General features: G+C 41.6%; 1 protein-coding gene and 1 long non-coding RNA gene across 4 annotated transcripts in view; one reads left to right on the top strand and one right to left on the bottom strand.

The window, feature by feature from the left end:
- Positions 1-452: 452 nt before the first annotated feature.
- On the bottom strand, positions 453-5,151 carry LOC130543279 (uncharacterized). The gene is made up of 2 exons (XR_008958512.1): positions 4,074-5,151; positions 453-1,151 (listed from the first exon to the last, which is right to left on the bottom strand). It is a non-coding gene; the product is annotated as an uncharacterized LOC130543279 (long non-coding RNA).
- The window catches only part of FAM168B (family with sequence similarity 168 member B), a 40,731-nt gene continuing 26,514 nt past the window's right edge, over positions 5,115-19,331 (top strand). Inside the window, exons 1-2 of one of the 3 annotated variants that reach the window (XM_026492921.4) lie at positions 5,115-5,275; positions 13,594-13,674. In XM_026492921.4, coding sequence (XP_026348706.1) covers positions 13,605-13,674 — 70 coding nt within the window. In that variant the 5' untranslated portion in view covers positions 5,115-5,275; positions 13,594-13,604. Of the gene's footprint in view, positions 5,494-13,593; positions 13,675-19,331 lie in introns of all 3 variants that reach the window. The other 2 variants (XM_057309922.1, XM_026492920.4) reach the window with 2 other exon arrangements.

The raw sequence follows: 19,331 nt of genomic DNA, 5'->3' as shown, positions 1-19,331 counted from the left end.
AGTTCCAACAGCAGCAAAGAGCCTCAGGGCACAGGCAACAACAAAACACAAAAATTAGGAAAGGATAAGTTTTTGAATTTTTTTTTGTTTTTAATATCAAATGTCTACAACTGTTAATAATGTCCGTCTTGCCAAATGTCTTGCTAAATTCCTGAAAATGTATCCTTAGGCTTTCAGGAGCCAGTACAGGTCATTGTAAGCAGACCCCAGGCACCCTACCAAGTTTGTTCAGCTATTCTCCTGATGATATTTGTGTGTACTTTTTTCAATTTTTAGCTATTATGAATAAAACTGTTATAAACATTTTTGTAAAATTCCTTTGCCTGGATGTATGTTTTCAACTCTCTTTGGCAGATACCTACAATTTATTAGGTGATAGGACATGCGTGTGTTTAGTTTTTTAAGAAACAACCAGATCTTTTTCCAAAATGATTATATCATTTTACAGTCCAGGAAGTATATTAGATTTTTATTTATTTATAATTTAATTTTAGCCTATGTGATACATTCATATATTTCAAAAGAAAAACAAACCTTGAAAATTATTCTTCTCACCCCTGTCCCCCATTTGCTCAGGGCCCACTCTGTCCCTGGCCTAAAGGTAATCACAACTGCTAGTTTCTCGGATTTTAGAAATTAATTCTGTATTTGTTTTTTTTTTAAAGATTTTATTTACTTATTTTTAGAGAGAGAGAGAGCACAAGTGGCAGAGGCAGAGAGAGTCTCAAGCAGACTCCATGCTTGGAGCCTGATGGGGGGCTTGATCCCAGGACCCTGAGATCATGACCTGAACCAAAACCAAGAGCCAGACACTTAACCAACTGTGCCACCCAGGCGCCCCAGAAGTTATTTCTGTATTTGTACACAAGTAAATACTAATATGTATTTTCATCTCCCCTTTTTACACAATGTTCTTTAACCCAGTTGTATTAGTTGACTAGGGCTGCCATAACAAATACCTCAGACAAAACAGCTTAGACAACAACAATTTATGTTCTCCCAGTTCTGGAGGCTAGACGTCCAAGATCATGGTGCCAGCAGGGTTAGATTCTCCGGATGTCTTTCTCTGTGGCTTGTAGATGATCACCTTCTCACTGTGTCCTCACACGGCTGTCCAGTCATCTGTGTTGTCTGTGTCCTAATCTCCTCTTCTTATAAAGACATCAATCAGATTGGATTAGGGCCTATCCCACTGACCTTATTTTAACCTAAGTATTTCTTTAAAGGCCCTATCTGCAAATACAGATTCTGAAGTACTGGGGGTTAGGGCTTCCACATATGAGTTAAAAGTGGGAGAACACAATTCAGCCTATAAGAACAGTTCTATCCTTTGCTTTGTTCATTTGACAGTACCCTAATGATATTCCCATTTCAACATATAGAAAGGTTGCTTATTTGTTTCTTGAGTTAGAGGGTAATTTATTGTATGGAGACCAGTCAGTAAATCAGTCCCCTATTGATGGACACTAGGGTTGTTTCCAATATTTTGCTACTCACAACAATGCTGCAATGAATAAGCTTGCACCTATTTCATTTTATACCCCAGAGAGCATCTCTATAGACAAATTCCCAGGAGTGGAATTGTTGGGTCAAATGTTTCGTGTATACTTCTCACAATACATCACCAAACAGTCCTTTCTCCAGTCCAGCAGTGTGCCTGCTTCCCCACAGCCACATCAATATAGTGTACCATCAATTTTTTTGGATATGTGCCAATCAAATAGGGGGAAATGCTATATCAAAGGTTTTAACTTGCATTTTTCTCTTAATGAGTAAGATTGAATTTTTTTATAGGATTAAGAGCTATTTACTTTCTTTTCTGTGAACTTTCATCATTGTTTTTTACTGGCTTGTAGGACTTCTTACTAACTTTTGAAATTCCTTTATGCTAGGGAGATTATCCCTTTGTCTATCACATGTGTTGGAACTATTTATTCCTTGTTAATCATCTGTCTTTTGACTATGTTCATGGTGCTTTTTGCCAAACCAATATTTTTCATAGTCATGGCTTCTGGATTTTGAGCAGGAGTTAGAAAGGCCTTCTTTAGGGCACCTGGGTGCTCAGTCGGTTAAGTGTCTGCTTTCCCCTCAGGTCATGATCCTGGCGTCCTGGAATCGAGTCCAGCATCGGGCTCCCCGTTTCTTCCTCTCCCTCTGCCCCTCCCCCCTGCTTGTGCTCCTTTGCTCTTGCTCTCTCTCAAATAAATAAATCTTAAAAAAAAAAAGGCCTTCTTTACTCTGAGATTAAAAAGGATTTTCCCCATGTTTTCTTCTTGTCCTTTTATGATTCCACTGTTACACATTTGTACCTTTTTTGATTTGGATTTCACTCCGGTATGGTGTAAGGTATGGACCCAATTTTATGTTTTTTCAGGTGGCTATATTTTCGTCCCAATAGCATTTATTGAATGATCCATCTTTATCCTTGGTGATTTCCAAAATCATTGGGGTGTATTTCTGGGTTTTCTGTTATATATCATTGGTCTGTCTATTCATGCATCAATGACACACTGCTTTATTTACTGAGACTTTATTATTATTTTTTAAAGATTTTATTTATTTATTTGAGAGAGGAAGAGAATATGAGCAGGGCAGATGGAGAGCAAGAGGAAGAAGCCAACTCCTCGCTGAATGGGGAGCTGGTCATGGGGCTTGATCCCAGGACCGTGGGATCACAACCTGAGCTGAAGGCAGACCCTTTACCCACTTAGCCACCCAGGTGTTCCTTATTGAGGCTTTTTTTTTTTTTTTTAAGATTTTATTTATTTGAGAGAGAGAGCAAGAGCAGGGGTTGAGGGCTAGAGGGAGAGGGAGAAGCAGACTCCCCACTGAGTGAGGAGGATTCAGGGGTCTATCCCAGAACCCTGGGATCAGGACCTGAGCTGAAGGCAGATGCTTAACCAACTGAGCCATCCAGGTGCCTCGTTAAGGCTTTTAAATATGTTTTCTTATCTAGTAACCAGCCACCACCCTATTACTCTTTATTTTCAAAGTTTTCCTGGAAGATTATTTCTTTTGACTCTTTTTGATTTTTTCCCATATGTAAATTAGAATCACTTCCTCTAGTTAAAAGTAATTATTGGTGTTTCATAGGAATTGTATTTAAATTTATAAATTAATTTAGGGAGCATTGACATCTTTTTGATGTTAAATGTACTCATCCAAGGATATGATGTTTTTCTCCATGTGTTTAAGTGTTCTTTTGTGCCATTCAGGAATTATTTAAAGTTTTATTCACATAGATCTTGTGCAATTCTTATATAAGTTTATTGCTGGCATTATATCATTATATTTATATATTCCTTGTATAATATTGATATTTTGTATAATTTAATTGTATTGTAATTTAATTTAACTGGTTAACTAGACGCATGATAGCTATATATATATTTTTCATTTTGATTATTGCTTGTCACTGAATTCTCTTATTGTTTGTGTAGTTTTTCAGGTGATCCGACCTGTTTTTGACCTGATGCGTATGTTGGAAATAAAATTCTGTTGTGTGAAGATACTGAAATTTTGGGTTTGTTGTACTGGAGCATTTCCTAGCTATCCTGAACAGATACAAGTGATCAAAAAAAAAACAACAACAAACCAAGTATATTAGGGCAAAATTCTGTGGGGGCAGTGAAATTGAAGCAGTCAAGAGAAAAGGGAAAAATTTTTTTTGTTATAGAACTTACTCATGTATTTTAAAGTGGAAAAAGGTGGGAATTGAATCGCCATAGCGTTTATATGGTAATGGATTTTTAAAGAGTAACATAATCTTACTTAAAACTGTCAACATTTAGGGCTTCTAACTGGTTCAGTTAGTGGAGCATGCTACTCTTGATCTTGGGGTTGTAAGTTCAGCCTCACTTTGGGTGTAGATATTACTAAAAAATAAAATCTTCAGAAGCGCCTGGATGGCTTAGTGCCTTAAGCAGGCAACTCTTGATTTCTGCTCAAGTCTGGGGTTTCTGGGATCCAGCCCAGTTCAGCAGGGAGCCTACTTGAAGATGTCTCTTCCTCTCCCTCAGCCCACCCCCCCAATAAATCTTAGGAAAAAAAAAAAGTCAACATTTACAGCTTACCAGAAACCATGTCCCTTGCCACTACTTTAACCTACTCTGAGTTCTTACAGATATGCCCGGCAGTGTCTTTAGGAACTGTATGTACTGAGTGTCCCTCCATATCAGGTTATTCCTCTGCTTGGTCGTCAAGGTAAACTCCCCGGGCTTTCTGCTGAGTACAGGCCCACAGGGTTGTCCTGCTTTCTCCAGGCCCTTCCAAAGGACCCATCCCAGCCTGCATCACAGGTTCCTCCACCACTCTTCAAGGCAGACTCACTGACTCTCAGCTCAGGCAAGGAACTCGTGGGTCCTATCAATGTCACACAAGCAGCTATAGCTGTTCTGGGAAAACTAAATCCGAGAATTGCATGCGCTCCGACGCCGGATGTTGGGGTTTGAATCCTGAGTGGGTTTCCTAGTAGCGTGATCTTGAAGGCTTATCAACTTCTTTGTGTTTTAATTCCCTCATTTGCAAAATGCTTTATTACGACCTAATGAATGCAGAGCTTTGGAAACAGTGATCAGCAGAGCGAGCGCAGTGTCCTCGTTGGCGACCTGTACTTGGTGCTCTGGCTGGCGGGGCTGGGACGTGCTGTGCTGCGACCGTCCCTGGGATGTTCCAGGCCGGGCTCCCTCGCCATTCGGTCGGATAGCACTTCGACTGCGGCCACCACACCAGCCCTGGCTACGGTGCTGAGCCTTGCCTTCAGTAGTCACCATCGAGCATCACAGCCAGGACCGAGTCACAAACCACCAGCACACCCTCGTGTCTTCGTTTACACACAGATTCCTGTAGTACGGTGGCTGTTTTAAAAATACGAAATCGAAGACATATTTCTCATAAGAAATTAGTAAAACTATAATTATGTTCCAATATGTTCCTTCCATATTTCATTAGTATAAGGGCAAAAATAGCGTAAGCAGGAACAGTCCAGAGGAGTGCTTATTCCGAAAGGCTGACACAGATGTCCGGCGTTGGCCGCTCGGGTTTCTCGCCCTCACCCACCGCACGCGCCGCCCTAGGGTAGACAGATCCACCCTGGGTCGCTCGCCGCGCAGCTACCGGCAGAATCTCCATCCGGGCGCCTCTCAGTCGCCAGCGGGAGCGCGCACGCCACCACCCGAGTCTGGACGCAGCCCTCCAGTCACGTGCCCAGCGCGCCCTCGCTGCGGCGCGCGCCAGGCGGAAGTGAGGTCGGAGACTCGGTGGCCGCGCAGCGTCGGTGGGTAGCGCGGGCTGCGGAGAGGCGGGTCGGGCGGAGCGGAGCGACTGGAAGCGCGGGCCGGGGAGGCGGCGGCGGCGACGGGGGACTTTGAGGCTCAGCTCCCGCATCGGAGCAGCCCTCCGCGGCGCTCGCCCCTCGCCGAGCCCCACCGCCGAGCCCACCCCGGGCCGGCGTGCGCTGGTCACCGAGGCCCAGGCCGCCGCCGCCGCGGCGCGGTGAGTGCGGGCGGGCGCCCCCGGGCGGGGGCGGGGCGGAGGGGCCGCGGCGCCCTCTCGGGCCCGGGACTGCGCGTGGGCCGGGGTGGCGGGGTGGCGGGCTGGGGCGGAGGCGCTGCCCGGCCGGAAGTGCGGCGCTTTGTGCGGCCGGCCTGGGGCGGCGCCAAGGTCGGGCTCGCGGCTCGGGGTCGCTTGGCGGCGCGGCGGGGGGGACGGCCTATCGGTCCCCGCGGGACGAAGCCCGGCTGTGCTTTTTCCCGTGGGGCAGACCGGGCATCTGGGGGCCTGAGGGAGGCGGAGCTGGGCGCGGACCCGCGCTCGGGCAGGTGCGGTGTGGGCGGCCAGGAGCGGGAGGGGGGGGCTGCTGCCCAGGTGGCCGGGGAGAGGTGGCGTCTGCACAAGAATGTTCTCTGGAGTCTGCACAAGAATGTTCTCTGGGCCTAATTGCGGTTGGTCTTAGATCGGGTCAGGAAAACGTACGAAAAAATGGGGAAGAGGCAGGGTGTTGTTTTCTGTAACTTAGATTTAGGATTCTTGTGGTTGTAATCATTTCGAATGTGTAAACTATTCAGTTTGTCTACTCACAAAGTGAAAAATTTTCCATTTGCCTGGCAGAAGCTTAGTGTTCACCCTCTAGCTTGAAAGGCTTTTAATTTCTTCAGAAAGGACGTTTCGTGGCCCAGTCTGGGTTAACTTTGAAAAAGAGGTGTACCTTTGCAATCTGTCCACAAACAGGGTATTTTTCTTTCATAATATATGTATGTGTGCGTGTAATGGATTGTATGAGTTAATGTTTCATTCAAGTCATGCATAAAAATATTTTGGAGTGTTTTTGGCATGGAGGAAAAATTTTTAAATGAAAAATTTTGTCTTGTTCCCAAACCTTAAATTCTCATGTCATCCTTGTGTAATTTGAGATTTTCTCAACTATTACATGGAAAAGTTTAGATGAGAAGTTTTTGCTGTGGACAGTAATAAGGACACATTTTGCAACTTTGGTAAGTAAAGTAGTGGACTACTTTTGCTTTGACAGCCAGTTGGACAACTTAAGGCTTTTTTTTTTTTTTAATTTGACAGAGAGAGAGACAGCCAGCGAGAGAGGGAACACAAGCAGGGGGAGTGGAAGAGGAATAAGCAGGCTCCCAGCGGAGCAGGGAGCGTGATGCGGGGCTCCATCCTAGGAGCCTGGGATCACGCCCTGAGCCAAAGGCAAACGCTTAACGACTGAGCCACCCAGGCGCCCCATAAGGCTCTTTTTCCTAATGCCGAAGCTAGTGTGTGCACATTGTGAAGATTTTTTCCCCCAGCTTTATAAATCTGGCTTGCTTTCGTCGGGGTGTTTGCATGTTACTTATATTTAGTTGTGTTTGTGAGTGAATGGAAGCTGAGGGTTGGTAGAAGTCTCCGAAGGCCTTCTGAGTTGGAGACAGCTGGCTGCCTGTGCGTTCTGCCGGGTGTTCTTGTGCAGCAGTCTAGAAATGCTGAGCAGGTAGCAGCATCCCCTCTTTGTATGTGTGAGGCAAGTGCCTGCATCTCAGGAGGAAGCACCATCTGCTGCTGTTGCTGTTACTGCCCTCTGCCCTTTTATCAGGCCCTGATATATTTGTTAGGATATTTAGTTATTATTCTGCTCTATACGTGCCTTTCAACTCATTTTCATTTTAAGGTTAGAATTATAATGCCAAAATCATTTGAATTTTTGAACATCAGGAAAATTAGTATAATGTCACAGAGGTAGAGGATTAGAATTGAAAAAAAAAAAAAAGAAACTTAAGTGCACTTGAAAATATTTGAAGTTTTTGTAGACTATGTAGTTAAAAAAAAATTTTTTTTTTGAGGTGGCTCCATGGCCAGGGTGGAGCCCAGCATGGGTCTTGAACCCATGATCCTGAGATCAGGACCTGAGCTGAAGTCAAGATTTGGAGGCTTAACAGACTGAGCCACCCCGGCACCCCTATAAATTACGTAGTTTAAAGGGAAATTGTTGTCTGCCAGATTTGTCTCACTTAAACACCTTCTTTTCCAAGATCAGTTGAAACACTTAAAATAGTAGTACACCAGTGTAATAGAGTAATAGTTACTTTTCTCATGTCTGTGTTCCACTTTACATCTATGTCTTTGAAGTCTCTTCAGTCCTGTGAGAAATACATGAATTTCTCCCAATAGATTGCAACCTCAGTAGTGAAGGTAGAGTTTGAGGGAGTTGAGAAGAACTTTCTCCTCTTACATGCTTTTCTTGATAATATCAGACGTTGCTGAGAATTACCAGTGTTGGTTGTACTAAAGGGTATTTTATCTTGTATATTGATGTCTTTGAGAGAAGTAAAATTTAAGCTTCTTGAAATTAGTTTTGTTGATATGAAATACTAATATAAAAGGCCTTCAAAGTTTTATATTTACGTGTGGGAACTTTCTTTAGATCATGGTATCTTTTGAAACTGGAGAAAATAATACAGTGATGGGTCTTAAATGTATTTTATTTCTGATTATTACTGGATTTTCAAATTCAGAAATTTTTGTTGTCATCTTTTTTAGAGGTAATTCTGAGATTTGTCTTTCCTGGTGCAGGTGTCAAACCATCCATAGGTATTCTGACAGTTGAGTCATTCCAGATGGGGGAAGAAAAAAAGTGGTACTCTCTGGATCTAGTATTGGAATTGGGATCCTTGGCCCACAGTAAATCAGACTGGGAAATTGGTGGTTTCTGGGTGGTCAGTGGCACTAGGATCCCAGGCAGAATGATGATGATGTGTTTTTTCCTTATATTTTGTTATGCAAACTTAAAAAGTATAATAATAGAATATATAGCCATAACCCAGTATCTCAGCATATCAGTTATTGGCCTTACACTGTAATTTCCCTTTTTTGTAAGAATACTTAAAGTTAGAGACATCATGTCATTTTTTAGCTTAGCATGTACTTCTGAAAAATGGTGTCTTTACATAACCAAAATGCTGTCACCACACCTAGCAAAATTAACAGTTGTTTAATGCCATTTGATACTTAGCCCATATTCAGTTGTGTCCCTAAATCCTTAAAATATCTTTTTACAGTTTTTTTCAATCTAAACCAAAATCCAAACAAAACTACCTAATGGTTTTTATGTCTAAATCTATTTTAATCTAGAACTGCCCTCCCTGCTCCCCACCCCCCGAATCCCCACCAGTTTTCAGACCATTGACTAACTGAAGAAACTGGGTTATTTGTCCTCTAAGATGCCCCATCTTTTGGGTTTGTCTGTTTGCTTCATGGTGTGTATTCTATTCCTCCAACTTCTTTTTCTGCAAACTAGAAGTTGGATGTATAAGATTCATTAGATTCAGGTTGTAATGTTCTTGTAGTAGTACATGTTAGGTCATGCAGAGTAATTCTGTTATATGAGCATGCACATAATGTTAAATAGTTTGCTTTCTAATGTTAAGATTGGCTGGTGGGTTCAGCTTTCATAGTCACTAATCAATAAACAGATATGTTTCAACTGTTCTGAGTTACAGTTTAAATAAATATCTCAACTTCATATATATATGCATATATATACACATATATACATATATATACACATATATACACATATACACATATATACACATATACACATATATACACATATATATACACATTTTTAGTAAGCTCTACACCCAGTATGGGGCTTGAACTAAACTACCCTGATATAAAGAGTCACATGCTCTGACTGAGCCAATTAGGCTCCCCTCAACTTCATATTTATTGCTGTGAAAAGTTGTATTTCCTATCATAACAAAAACATTCAGAAGTTCTTCAAAAACATTCAAAAGATACATATAAGCTACCTGTGTGCCAAGCACTGGTGAGATGCAGGAAGACAAAGCTGAACAAAGTATTTTCCCTATCCTCAAGGCTCAGAATCTTGGGGGAATCTCATTATTTGAACAAGTAACCTGAGAAGTTGGTCTTTTGTTTTGTTTTGTTTTGTTTTTTTTTGACGTTAGTTCACCGACTTTGTCTTTATATTACTCAGGCAAGCCCTTTTATTGGATAGGAGAGGAAACTGCAACATTTTCTTTCATCAATCTTGTTATATTTTCTCGCCTAATATTTTTAATGCATTAAGATTTTTCAGTCTCTTTAGAAATGTTATCCTCTGGGGAGGTAAAAATGCTTTTAGGAGATACAACTTCTGGGTAGTTTGGAACTTACGGTATTGAGAATTCTAATGCAATTCGTTTTTTTTTTTTTTTTTTTAAGATTTTATTTATTTATTTGACAGAGAGCCAGACAGCAAGAGAGGGAACACAGGCGGGGGGAGTGGGAGAGGAAGAAGCAGGCTCCCAATGGAGGAGCCTGATGTGGGGCCCCATCCCAGGACTCTGGGATCACGCCCTGAGCCAAAGGCAGGCGCTTAACGACTGAGCCACCCAGGTGCCCCGCTAATGGAATTCTATACGCTTTTTAGTGGCAAGCGTATAGTAGAATCGTGTTATTGGTTTATACTGAGATCCTTATGGCAGGAGAGCCTTGTGGTGTTCAGTGCTTCATTTGAGTTGTTTATGGTTTTTGGCTGTTACAAATAATAAACATTTGTGTACAGATTTTTGTGTAGATGTATGTTTTCATTTCTCTTAGGTATTTACCAAGGAGTGGAATTACCAGGTCATATGGTAACTCTTGTGTTAATTTGCTGTGCTATTCATGAGTTTCATTGCCTATCAGATGACATATACTCAGCCCCACATTTAAGGGTCTCCACATGATGGTTCTGTGAAACTAAACTGTGTTTCCATGATCATCTTTGTTGATTCCCTACAAGCCCAATTGCCCAATATTCCTAAAGTACATCTTGCATTTTCTCACTTCTATGGCTTTTTGGGATTGTACTTGTTCAGAGCTTATTGGAAATACTACCTCTGTAATCACGTTTGTCCTGACTCTTCCTCGCCTCACCTGTTGAATTATTGCTCTCTCCACTCAACCCTCAGAACACTTCATTCCTTTATGGTATTTAATGTGTCTATTAATACTCTTTGCCCTGTATCACCATTATTCATGTCTTTTACCTTATAGGCCTGAGTTCTCCAATACAATAGCCATCACCTACATGTGACTGTTTAAGTTAAACTAAAATGCAGTTCCTTGGGGCATCTGGGTGGCTCAGTCGTTAAGCGTCTGCCTTCAGCTCAGGGCGTGATCACGGCGTTCTGGGATCGAGCCCCGCGTCAGGCTCCTCCGCTATGAGCCTGCTTCTTCCTCTCCCACTCCCCCTGCTTGTGTTCCCTCTCTCGCTGGCTGTCTCTCTCTCTCTGTCAAATAAATAAATAAATAAAATCTTAAAAAAAATAAAATGCAGTTCCTTCATTGTGCTGGCCACACTTCAGGTGTTCACTAGCCAGCCATTAGTGGCTACTTTACATGGATAGTTGCCATACATTTGCATCTTCACAGAAGGTTCTATTGGACAGAACTTTTCTAGATTGTAAACTTAGAAGCTTGTGACTTGCTCTTTTTGTTTTCTCTGTGGCCTTTGCATGGTGCTTTGCTTATCTTGGATTTAATTGAGAAAATTACGTTCTGGCACAGAATGGAGAAACAGAATTTTGGAAATTATATACTTTCTCAACAGATCATAGTTGAAGCTCAGAGATAGATGGATTTATGAGGGCTTCCACAATTCTTCTGTTGGAGAGCCACCAAAAATGGGTTAAAAGTACAGGATAATAGGGATTGGCAATGCCAGATGGTTGTTCTTCCTTTTTTTTTTTTTTTAAGTAGGCTCCATGCTGGGCGTGGAGCCCAGTGCAGGGCTTGAACTCAAGACCCTGAGATCAAGAGTCAGATGCTTAACCAACTGAGCCACCCAGGTACCCCCAGTTTGTTTATTCTTAAACTGTGTGGTGTAGGATATGTAATCGATTCTCCTGCTTACTTTCTGTGCCTTCCTATCCTTGTTCTCTCTCATCTCTATTGTAGACATGTGTTGTCCATGTGGTAGTCCCTGGGCACATATGACTATTTAAATTTAAGTTGAGGCTCAGTTGGAGGAGCGTGCGACTCTTGATATAGAGGTCATGAGTTCAAGCTCCACGTTGGATGTAGAGATTACTTAAATAAATAGATTTTAAAAAATAAATTTAAGTTGAGATCAGATAAAATTTAAAAACCAGATCCTGCACTAGTCACATTTTTGGGTGCTCAGTAGTTGCTTTTAGCTAATGGCTGCCATATTGGAAGGCACAGATAGCATCTTCATTGTCACAGAGAGTACTGTTGGTCAGCACTGATCTAGACTAATCTCTTAGCTGTAATTGTGGATGCCATAGTAAGTTTGGCTTAGAAGTTTTTAAAATAAAGTTAATTATATAAGTAAGAATGTCCCAATCACTGATGTTCCCGATTTATTCCTAATTTAGACTGGAACTTGTTATTAAAGGCTAGGGATGTGACTGGGTATAGGGTATTTTTTTTTATGTGTACTCAGCTGCTTGATTGTGAATATTTTAAATGAGTCAGGGAAGCTGAGACTTTGAAGTGGTTAATTTTTGCAATATGTTTTTGTAATGGAATTTGATACCTACAGTGTTCGAAGGTGCGTGTGTTTTTACAAAGTCAGCCCGTACACGCACCTGTTTTGTGCCAGATACTGTTGTTGGTGCTGCTATTTACTGCAGTAAATAGGACCAAGTCCCTGTTCCCTGTCTGCCCCAGGCTACTTTCTAGTTTGGGGTGTGGTAGGGGAGGCAGACACTAAATAAGTATATATATATGTACATTTTATTTAATTTTAATTTATTTTTAAAGTAGGTTCCAAGCTGTGCCTGGAGCCCAACATGGAGCTCAAACTCACGACTGTGAGATCAAGACATGAGCCACCCAGGTGCCCCTTTTTATTTTTAAGTAGACTTTTTTAGAGCAGTTTTAGGTTCACAGCAAAATCGAGCAGAAGGTACAGAGTTCCCAAATTACCTGTTGCCTGCTATCCCACTACCCTGTACTGTTTTTGTTTTTAAATTTAACATCCCCTTAATCCTTACTACCCCATAAATCAATGAGTGACTTACTAGGTGAGGAATAACAGAGTAGTCTTTTTTTTTTTTTAAAGATTTTATTTATTTATTTATTTGACAGAGAGAGAGAGAGAGAGAGAGAGACAGCCAGCGAGAGAGGAACACAAGCAGGGGGAGTGGGAGAGGAAGAAGCAGGCTCCCAGCGGAGGAGCCTGATGCGGGGCTCGATCCCAGAACGCCGTGATCACGCCCTGAGCTGAAGGCAGACGCTTAACGACTGAGCCACCCAGGCGCCCCAGGAAGACAGAGTGGTCTTAATTAAACTCACACTTTCAGAATACATTGGGTGATAGAATTCAGAGGAGCTTGCTGGAGATACTGATGGGAATCATGTATTTCTGTTGGGTAAGGGGTAAAATCATGGTTGTGGCTGTGCAAGCTCTTGAACTTTTTAGGGAGAAAAAGATGGAAGAACATTGGATGGGTTAATAGAGTTGCTGGGCTATAGCTGCTTTGTCTCTTAAAGAAAATATATACATATTTAACAAAAATTATTTAAAAAATAGAGAAAAGTGGAAAAAAACCACTAAACCTACCCCATCTAGAGATATCTCTGTTCATATTTTTATATTCTCCCAGACCTTTTCTGTTTGTGCTGGAAGTGCACATGCCTGTTCTATATGTAGGTACAGATTTGAGATCATACTGCATAATGCAGCATTGTTCTTTTCCTTTTGTCACATAACATATCAGTTGTGTTTTCAAACAGTTTAAAAAGTAGCTGTATAATATTTCATATTCTGGATCTGGTTTCCTTAACTATTCTTTGTTATAAGGACATTTAGATTGTAAGAACTGTTTTAAACAGGGACATAGAGAACACTTTTTCCCTTAGTTTCTGATGGACTGAAGACGTAAAGGGAAGCGTACAGTGTTTAGGTGGGCTTTCAGCAGGCCTTGTGGCCTTGCTTTTCTCTCCTGTGTTGGTTGGCAGCTGCACGAAATGCCTTGTTTTTAATCAACTAGAGAAGGGACTCTTGCTGCCTTCTCTTTTACGAGTGACATTAGAGAAAAACCGGAGAATAAAAGTGCTTGGCTAAATCACTTATTTTTCCTTTTTTAGTTCTTGAAATCATGAATCCTGTTTATAGCCCTGGTTCTTCTGGGGTTCCCTATGCAAATGCCAAAGGAATTGGTTATCCAGGTAAGCAACTAAATTTCTGTTTCATTATTGAACTTTAAACACTTGGTAAATTTCCATGTATCTTCAGATTGCTTTCAGTTGACAGACCTAGCTCAAAGTGATTTATACAAGGAAGAAAATGTTTTGGGTCATGGAACTGAAAAATCAAGAGCTAGGACTGGCTTTGGCCAAAGCTTGATCTGGTGGCTTTAACAGTTGGACTAGATTCTAGTTTCTACCTCCTGGGCTCAGCTTCACTTCCTCAGGATTGCCTCAGTATTGGTCACAGGTTACACTTCTCCCCATTGTGGTCTGTCTGTGGTGTTCAGGCGCCCCCCCCGCCCAGCAGTACCCTGACTATGAGCCTCTTTATCTCTGCTCTACAGGAAACCCCCCAAGGGCTTCTTGTTCTCTAATCAGACCAGTCCTGGGGTGTGTTCTGATTTCACTCAGCTTCCATCCCAGGGCCAGGAAGGGGATTCTACTAATTAATTTAGACCCGAGCCACATTTCCTCCTTATTGGAATCAGCTAGTCGAACATGGGCTGTGTGGGAGGCGATAAAGCAGAATTTGGGGGAATCGGAAGGAGCTGGTTGTTTGAAAATAGCAAATGGTCATCCTAATTGGTGACATCCAACAAGGAGTAATTATTTGTAATGTTACAGTTTTATTGTGGGTTTGGATAATGTGGTGGAACAGATCATCTTAAAATCCTGTTGCTAAAGAAAGTCTCAAAAATGGAACAAAACATTTGAAAAATGTATAATTGAATTTGCGGTGGTAGTAAGCAAAGTATCTGCTGAATATGAAAGTGATTTAAAAACCAGTGCATTTGGCCATTGAGATGATGATGATGTCCCTGTTCTAGGGACATTTGCTTTTTGTGGGTTTTAATAACCCACATGGGGAGAGAAAGTGAAGCCTTAGGGCCTTATGGGTCTGGGGCTTGGAGGTGGGACCTGTCATCAATCTGGTTCCTCCAGAGTGTGATACTCCCAGGGAAGAGGTAGACTAAAAAAATCCATTTACTGGTTCCACAAGGGAATTTTGTCTCTGCTTGGGCTCTAGGAAGGGGAACTCTTTCCTAAGACTTTGTAACCAGTCAGGGATGTTGGAGGCTCTACTTTGTATTACTTGTGCTGGGGGGGTGGGGAGCAGGGGGGTCCATAATTGAGAAACTAACATAAAAGGTAGTCTGCAGCTTGCATTACCCCCAGCAGAAGACAGCAGCAAAAACAGAACTGCTGTGGAGGCACATGTTCTCATTTCAGGTTGTGTGGGTTTCCCACAAAATTCTGCCTGTTAACAATGCAAAATTATTATAAAACATGTGACTTCTTCATCAAGTAAGCATTACCAGTCAGGAAAGATTGCAGGAATAGATATCGCATCACACAAGTTTAGAATAATTGAAGATCTAAAAGAAAGAGTCAGAATATAAGAGGGGACAAGACACGGGGGAAATAAAGAACCACTGAAACTTAAATGAAAAAGCAATGGCATTTGAACAAAATTCAGGTTAAATCAGGTAAAACACTGCTAAATGGGATGCAGAATAAGGAAAGGGGGCAATAGGAGACCAGTTAAGAAACGGAGATGTCAGAATGAGATTTGGGGAGAATTAAGAGCTCCAGCAGGACTGAATAGACAAGAAGAGGAGTGACAGAATTTAGTAATAAGACCTATTGTCTCTAAATTATCAAACACTAGTTTAAACAGAATGCCAAGTAGCTTCCTGAGACTCCTGAGTGGATCTAGAGCAAGGGAAATAGGCAAAACCCGATGGCATTAGTTTTACCTGATAGTCTTTTTAATAAAGCAACGCCTGTCATACTCCTGTTCTATGCAGGGTGTCTAATTTTATTCCAGTTGTTTGGTTGGTCAAAAGCAGGGTTCAACCTTATATGAAGGTCCAGGTGTAGTACATATTTCAGGCTTTGTGGGCCACAGTGTCTCTTTTGTAACTCCTCAGCTCTGCCTTTCCAGAACTAAAGCAGCTTAGACAATACTGAGTGTGTCTGTTTCAGTAACGCTGAAAACAGCCTCAGTAGGTTGATTCCCCGCCCCCCCCCAAGCAATAACAGTGACTTTTCAAATACTTTTTTTCTGCTCCTTTCTCCTCTCCTGGGACTCCATTTATAAATAGTATTAGACCATTTTACTCTGTCTCACATCTCCTGAATCCTTTTTTGTATTCTACATTTTCTTCTGTGAGTTTTAATGTGGATATTTTATACTGATCTGCTTCCATTTCTCTAACCCTGCTAATTCTTCTGTAATTTGCTATAAAACCCATTTATTGAATCTTTTCATGTACTCCCATTTTCTTTTTTCTCCAGCATGCTTGGTTGACTGCTATCTGTGAATCACCTGTGGGTTTGTTTCTGTTGTCAGTTTGTCTTTTTCTTTTGTTTTTCAACTGTGCAGTTCTGTCTCTTGGCATGCCTAATGTTTTTTCATTGAATGTAATACACAGTGTATTAAAAATTGTAGGTGGCCCAGTTGATGTCTTCCCTGTGAGGCAGATAGCATGCTGATTAGCTTTTTTTTTTTTAAACTGAGCTTTATTGAGATATGATTGACAAGTAAAAATTATATATATTTAGGTTGTACAATGTGGTTTTTTTGAAAGGTGTATGCAATGATTTAATGTATGTATACACTGTGAAATGATTACCACAGTTGAGTATCTTCAAATACTGTCACATTTGTGGATTAGAATTTCAACACATAAATTTTGGAGGGGACACAAATATTCAGTTCATATCATGCCCCCACTCCAGTTTGTCCATATGTTTTAATTTCTCTTTTGTTATGTAAAAGGTAATGGACACTGAGATGAAATTAGGGAAGTTGGCATTTTTGGGGAACATTTGTGAAAGGCCTAATAAAGAGGATGTAGAATCAGGTAGGGGGAGCCTCAGGACTGTGCTACACGTTGCTTAATTCTTCATGGGGGAGCTGTGAGGGAAGAATTGGAGGTTAGAGGAGGCCCTCATTAGGCAGAAGTGGCCTTTGGAGGTGCTGCTGCCAGAGGTTGTCAGCGCACATATTGCTGCTCATGGCTGAACAGGGGCGGCTTTTCTGGAATAGAAGTTCAGGTGGTGCTTTGCTTTGTCAACTCTGTATATTCTAGAAATCATTCCATGTCAGCTTACAAGGGTTTGCCTTGTTCTTTTTTATATTTGCAGAGTACTGTTGTGTAGCCCTGCGTCATAATTATGGGGTTTCCATAGTTTATTCAATTCTTTGGATAGATGTGTTGTTTGAAGTATTTTGGTATTCCAGTAATATTGTAGCTTATGTTGATTGTGGAAATTATCTTCAGGGTGGGTTCCTTGAGATGGGATTGCTGGGTTAGAGTGTAAATACATATGTAATTTTAAGATGCTTCTGATTTCCCCTCCATAGGATTTGTACTGTTTTGTATTCCTCCCAGAAGTGTGTAAGGCAATGGTTTCCCCACAGTCTTGCCAACAAAGTATGTTTTCAGCTTTTGGAGTTTTGCCAGTCTGATGTTAGAAATGAGATCAGTTTAGTGGTAGTTGGCAGTTATGTCCATGTCTTCTATTGATTGTTTTTTTTTTCTATTGGGTTTTTGTTTTTGTGTGTTTTTTTAGTTTTAAGAATTATTTATATATTAAGAGTATTAAGTTTTTGTCTATATAATTTGCAAGTATTTTTTCTTAGTTTGAATTTTTTTTTTACTTAGCTTATGGTATCTTCTGTTTTGAAGTTTTTTTTTTTTTTTTTTAAAGATTTTATTTATTTATGTGACAGAGAGGCAGCCAGCGAGAGAGGGAACACAGCAGGCGAGTGAGAGAGGAAGAAGCAGGCTCCCAGCAGAGGAGCCCGATGTGGGACTTGATCCCGGAACGCCGGGATCACGCCCTGAGCCGAAGGCAGACGCTTTAACGACTGCGCTACCCAGGCGCCCTGTTTTGAAGTTTTTATTTTCATGAAGTGATTAATCTCATAAAGTGGTTAGGATTTGGGATCACTTACAGTCTCTTACAAGAGAGGAGTCTGGGCAGAGTAGTTTCTAGTTTTCCATGTTTCTGTCCCAGAACGGAGCTAGACCAGATGTTGAAGGACCATAGTACTTGCTGTGAGTGGCATTTTTAGGAAGACAGTGCTGTGGCCAGAATGATTGATAGGGATAGGAAGGAACAGTGCTTCTCAGCCTTGTAGTTTGGAGCCCTGCAGGTTAGAATTTTCTAGAAAAATGAAGAAACAGAAGATGCTATAATCAGGACCAGTTAAAACAGTGTTTGTGGGGGTCCAGGGAGGTAGTTTTTTCAAGGGTTTCCATGTGGGGGTTTTGTATGGCCAAGGTGGAAGGTCAGCTATGCTGGGGCTCTGGGTCAGGGTGGTGGTGTATGTGTGGGATTTGATGGTGTGTGAGGGTGGTGTACTTCTGTGCACAGGCATAGAAGTAGCAGAGGATGTCCTGTTGCTGGTGGTTAATTATGCTGTTTTAAATACTTGTTATTTGGCTTTTCTCTCATTTTAGAGCATGTTAACTCTTGTTAGAAGGTTAGGATAGGAAGGGCCAAGCAGACATAACAGTAGTGTTCTAGGAACTCTTAGACGCAAGGTAAGTACAGAAGCAGACAATGTCCCTGGAGGATTTATTGGTAGAATTTATGGAGAGATGAGGATCTCTGAGATCCAAAATCTTTGGATTTTGAGGAAATTGTTGCAGAAGCCTACAGGATATGATCTAGGTCAATAGTATTTTAAACTTTTTTTTTTTTTTTAAAGATTTTATTTATTTGACAGAGAGACAGCCAGCAAGAGAGGGAACACAAGCAGGGGGAGTGGGAGAGGAAGAAGCAGGCTCCCAGCAGAGGAACCTGATGTGGAGCTTGATCCCGTAACGCCGGGATCACGCCCTGAGCCAAAGGCAGACGCTTAACCGCTGTGCCACCCAGGCGCCCCTAAACTTCGTTTTTAACAGTGAAACCTTAGAAAAGATTTGTAAGTGATTCTTTAGTACTAAGATGAGTTAGAGCATCTCCCAGGGTGAATTTCGGGCAGGCTCCAGAGCCTGCCTTGGCCTTCTGCTGCTCATAGTTGAGGTCTCTAAGGAAATGCTCAGGGTTCATAGAACACAGGTTGAAAATCACCTTCCTGGTCTTTTAAAAATAGCCATTTTAGGTCTGTTTCAAGTGGAATCTGTCCTTGATGTCCAAAATGAAGGTATCTGGTAACTATTTGATGCCCTCACACTTTTCTAAGTAATTGGACAAACAGGAAAATGATAACCTAGGAAGGAAACTGAAAATAGCTTCTTCTGAGGTAGGGGAGGATCAGTTTTGAGAAAGAAAAAAGCTAATTTGAAGCAGAGGATTTGTATATGAGGTGAGAACTGGGCACTTGCAAGTAGGGATTCCTTGGGAGCAGTGGGACTGAACACTTCTGTCCCTGCCCTCGAAGGAGACCCATGGAACCTATAGGACAGCTGGATCAGGAGGTGCAGCAGAGCAAGGGCATCCAAGCTGTGCTGGAGACTGCAGGGATTCTTCTAAGGCAGTTTATCCAAAATCTTCACAAATGACATCCAGACCCACAAAGATTACCTTTGGAATTCTACTCTAAACTCTATTTTGTTTTCTTATGTTATCCTACTACCCTTACGTTTTTTTCACTTTGGTTACTCTAAATGACCACAGTA

The sequence above is a fragment of the Ursus arctos genome, unplaced genomic scaffold (genome assembly GCF_023065955.2).
Source record: "Ursus arctos isolate Adak ecotype North America unplaced genomic scaffold, UrsArc2.0 scaffold_10, whole genome shotgun sequence".
Lineage (NCBI taxonomy): Eukaryota > Metazoa > Chordata > Mammalia > Carnivora > Ursidae > Ursus > Ursus arctos.
This window is presented reverse-complemented; position numbering and strand designations above follow the sequence as displayed.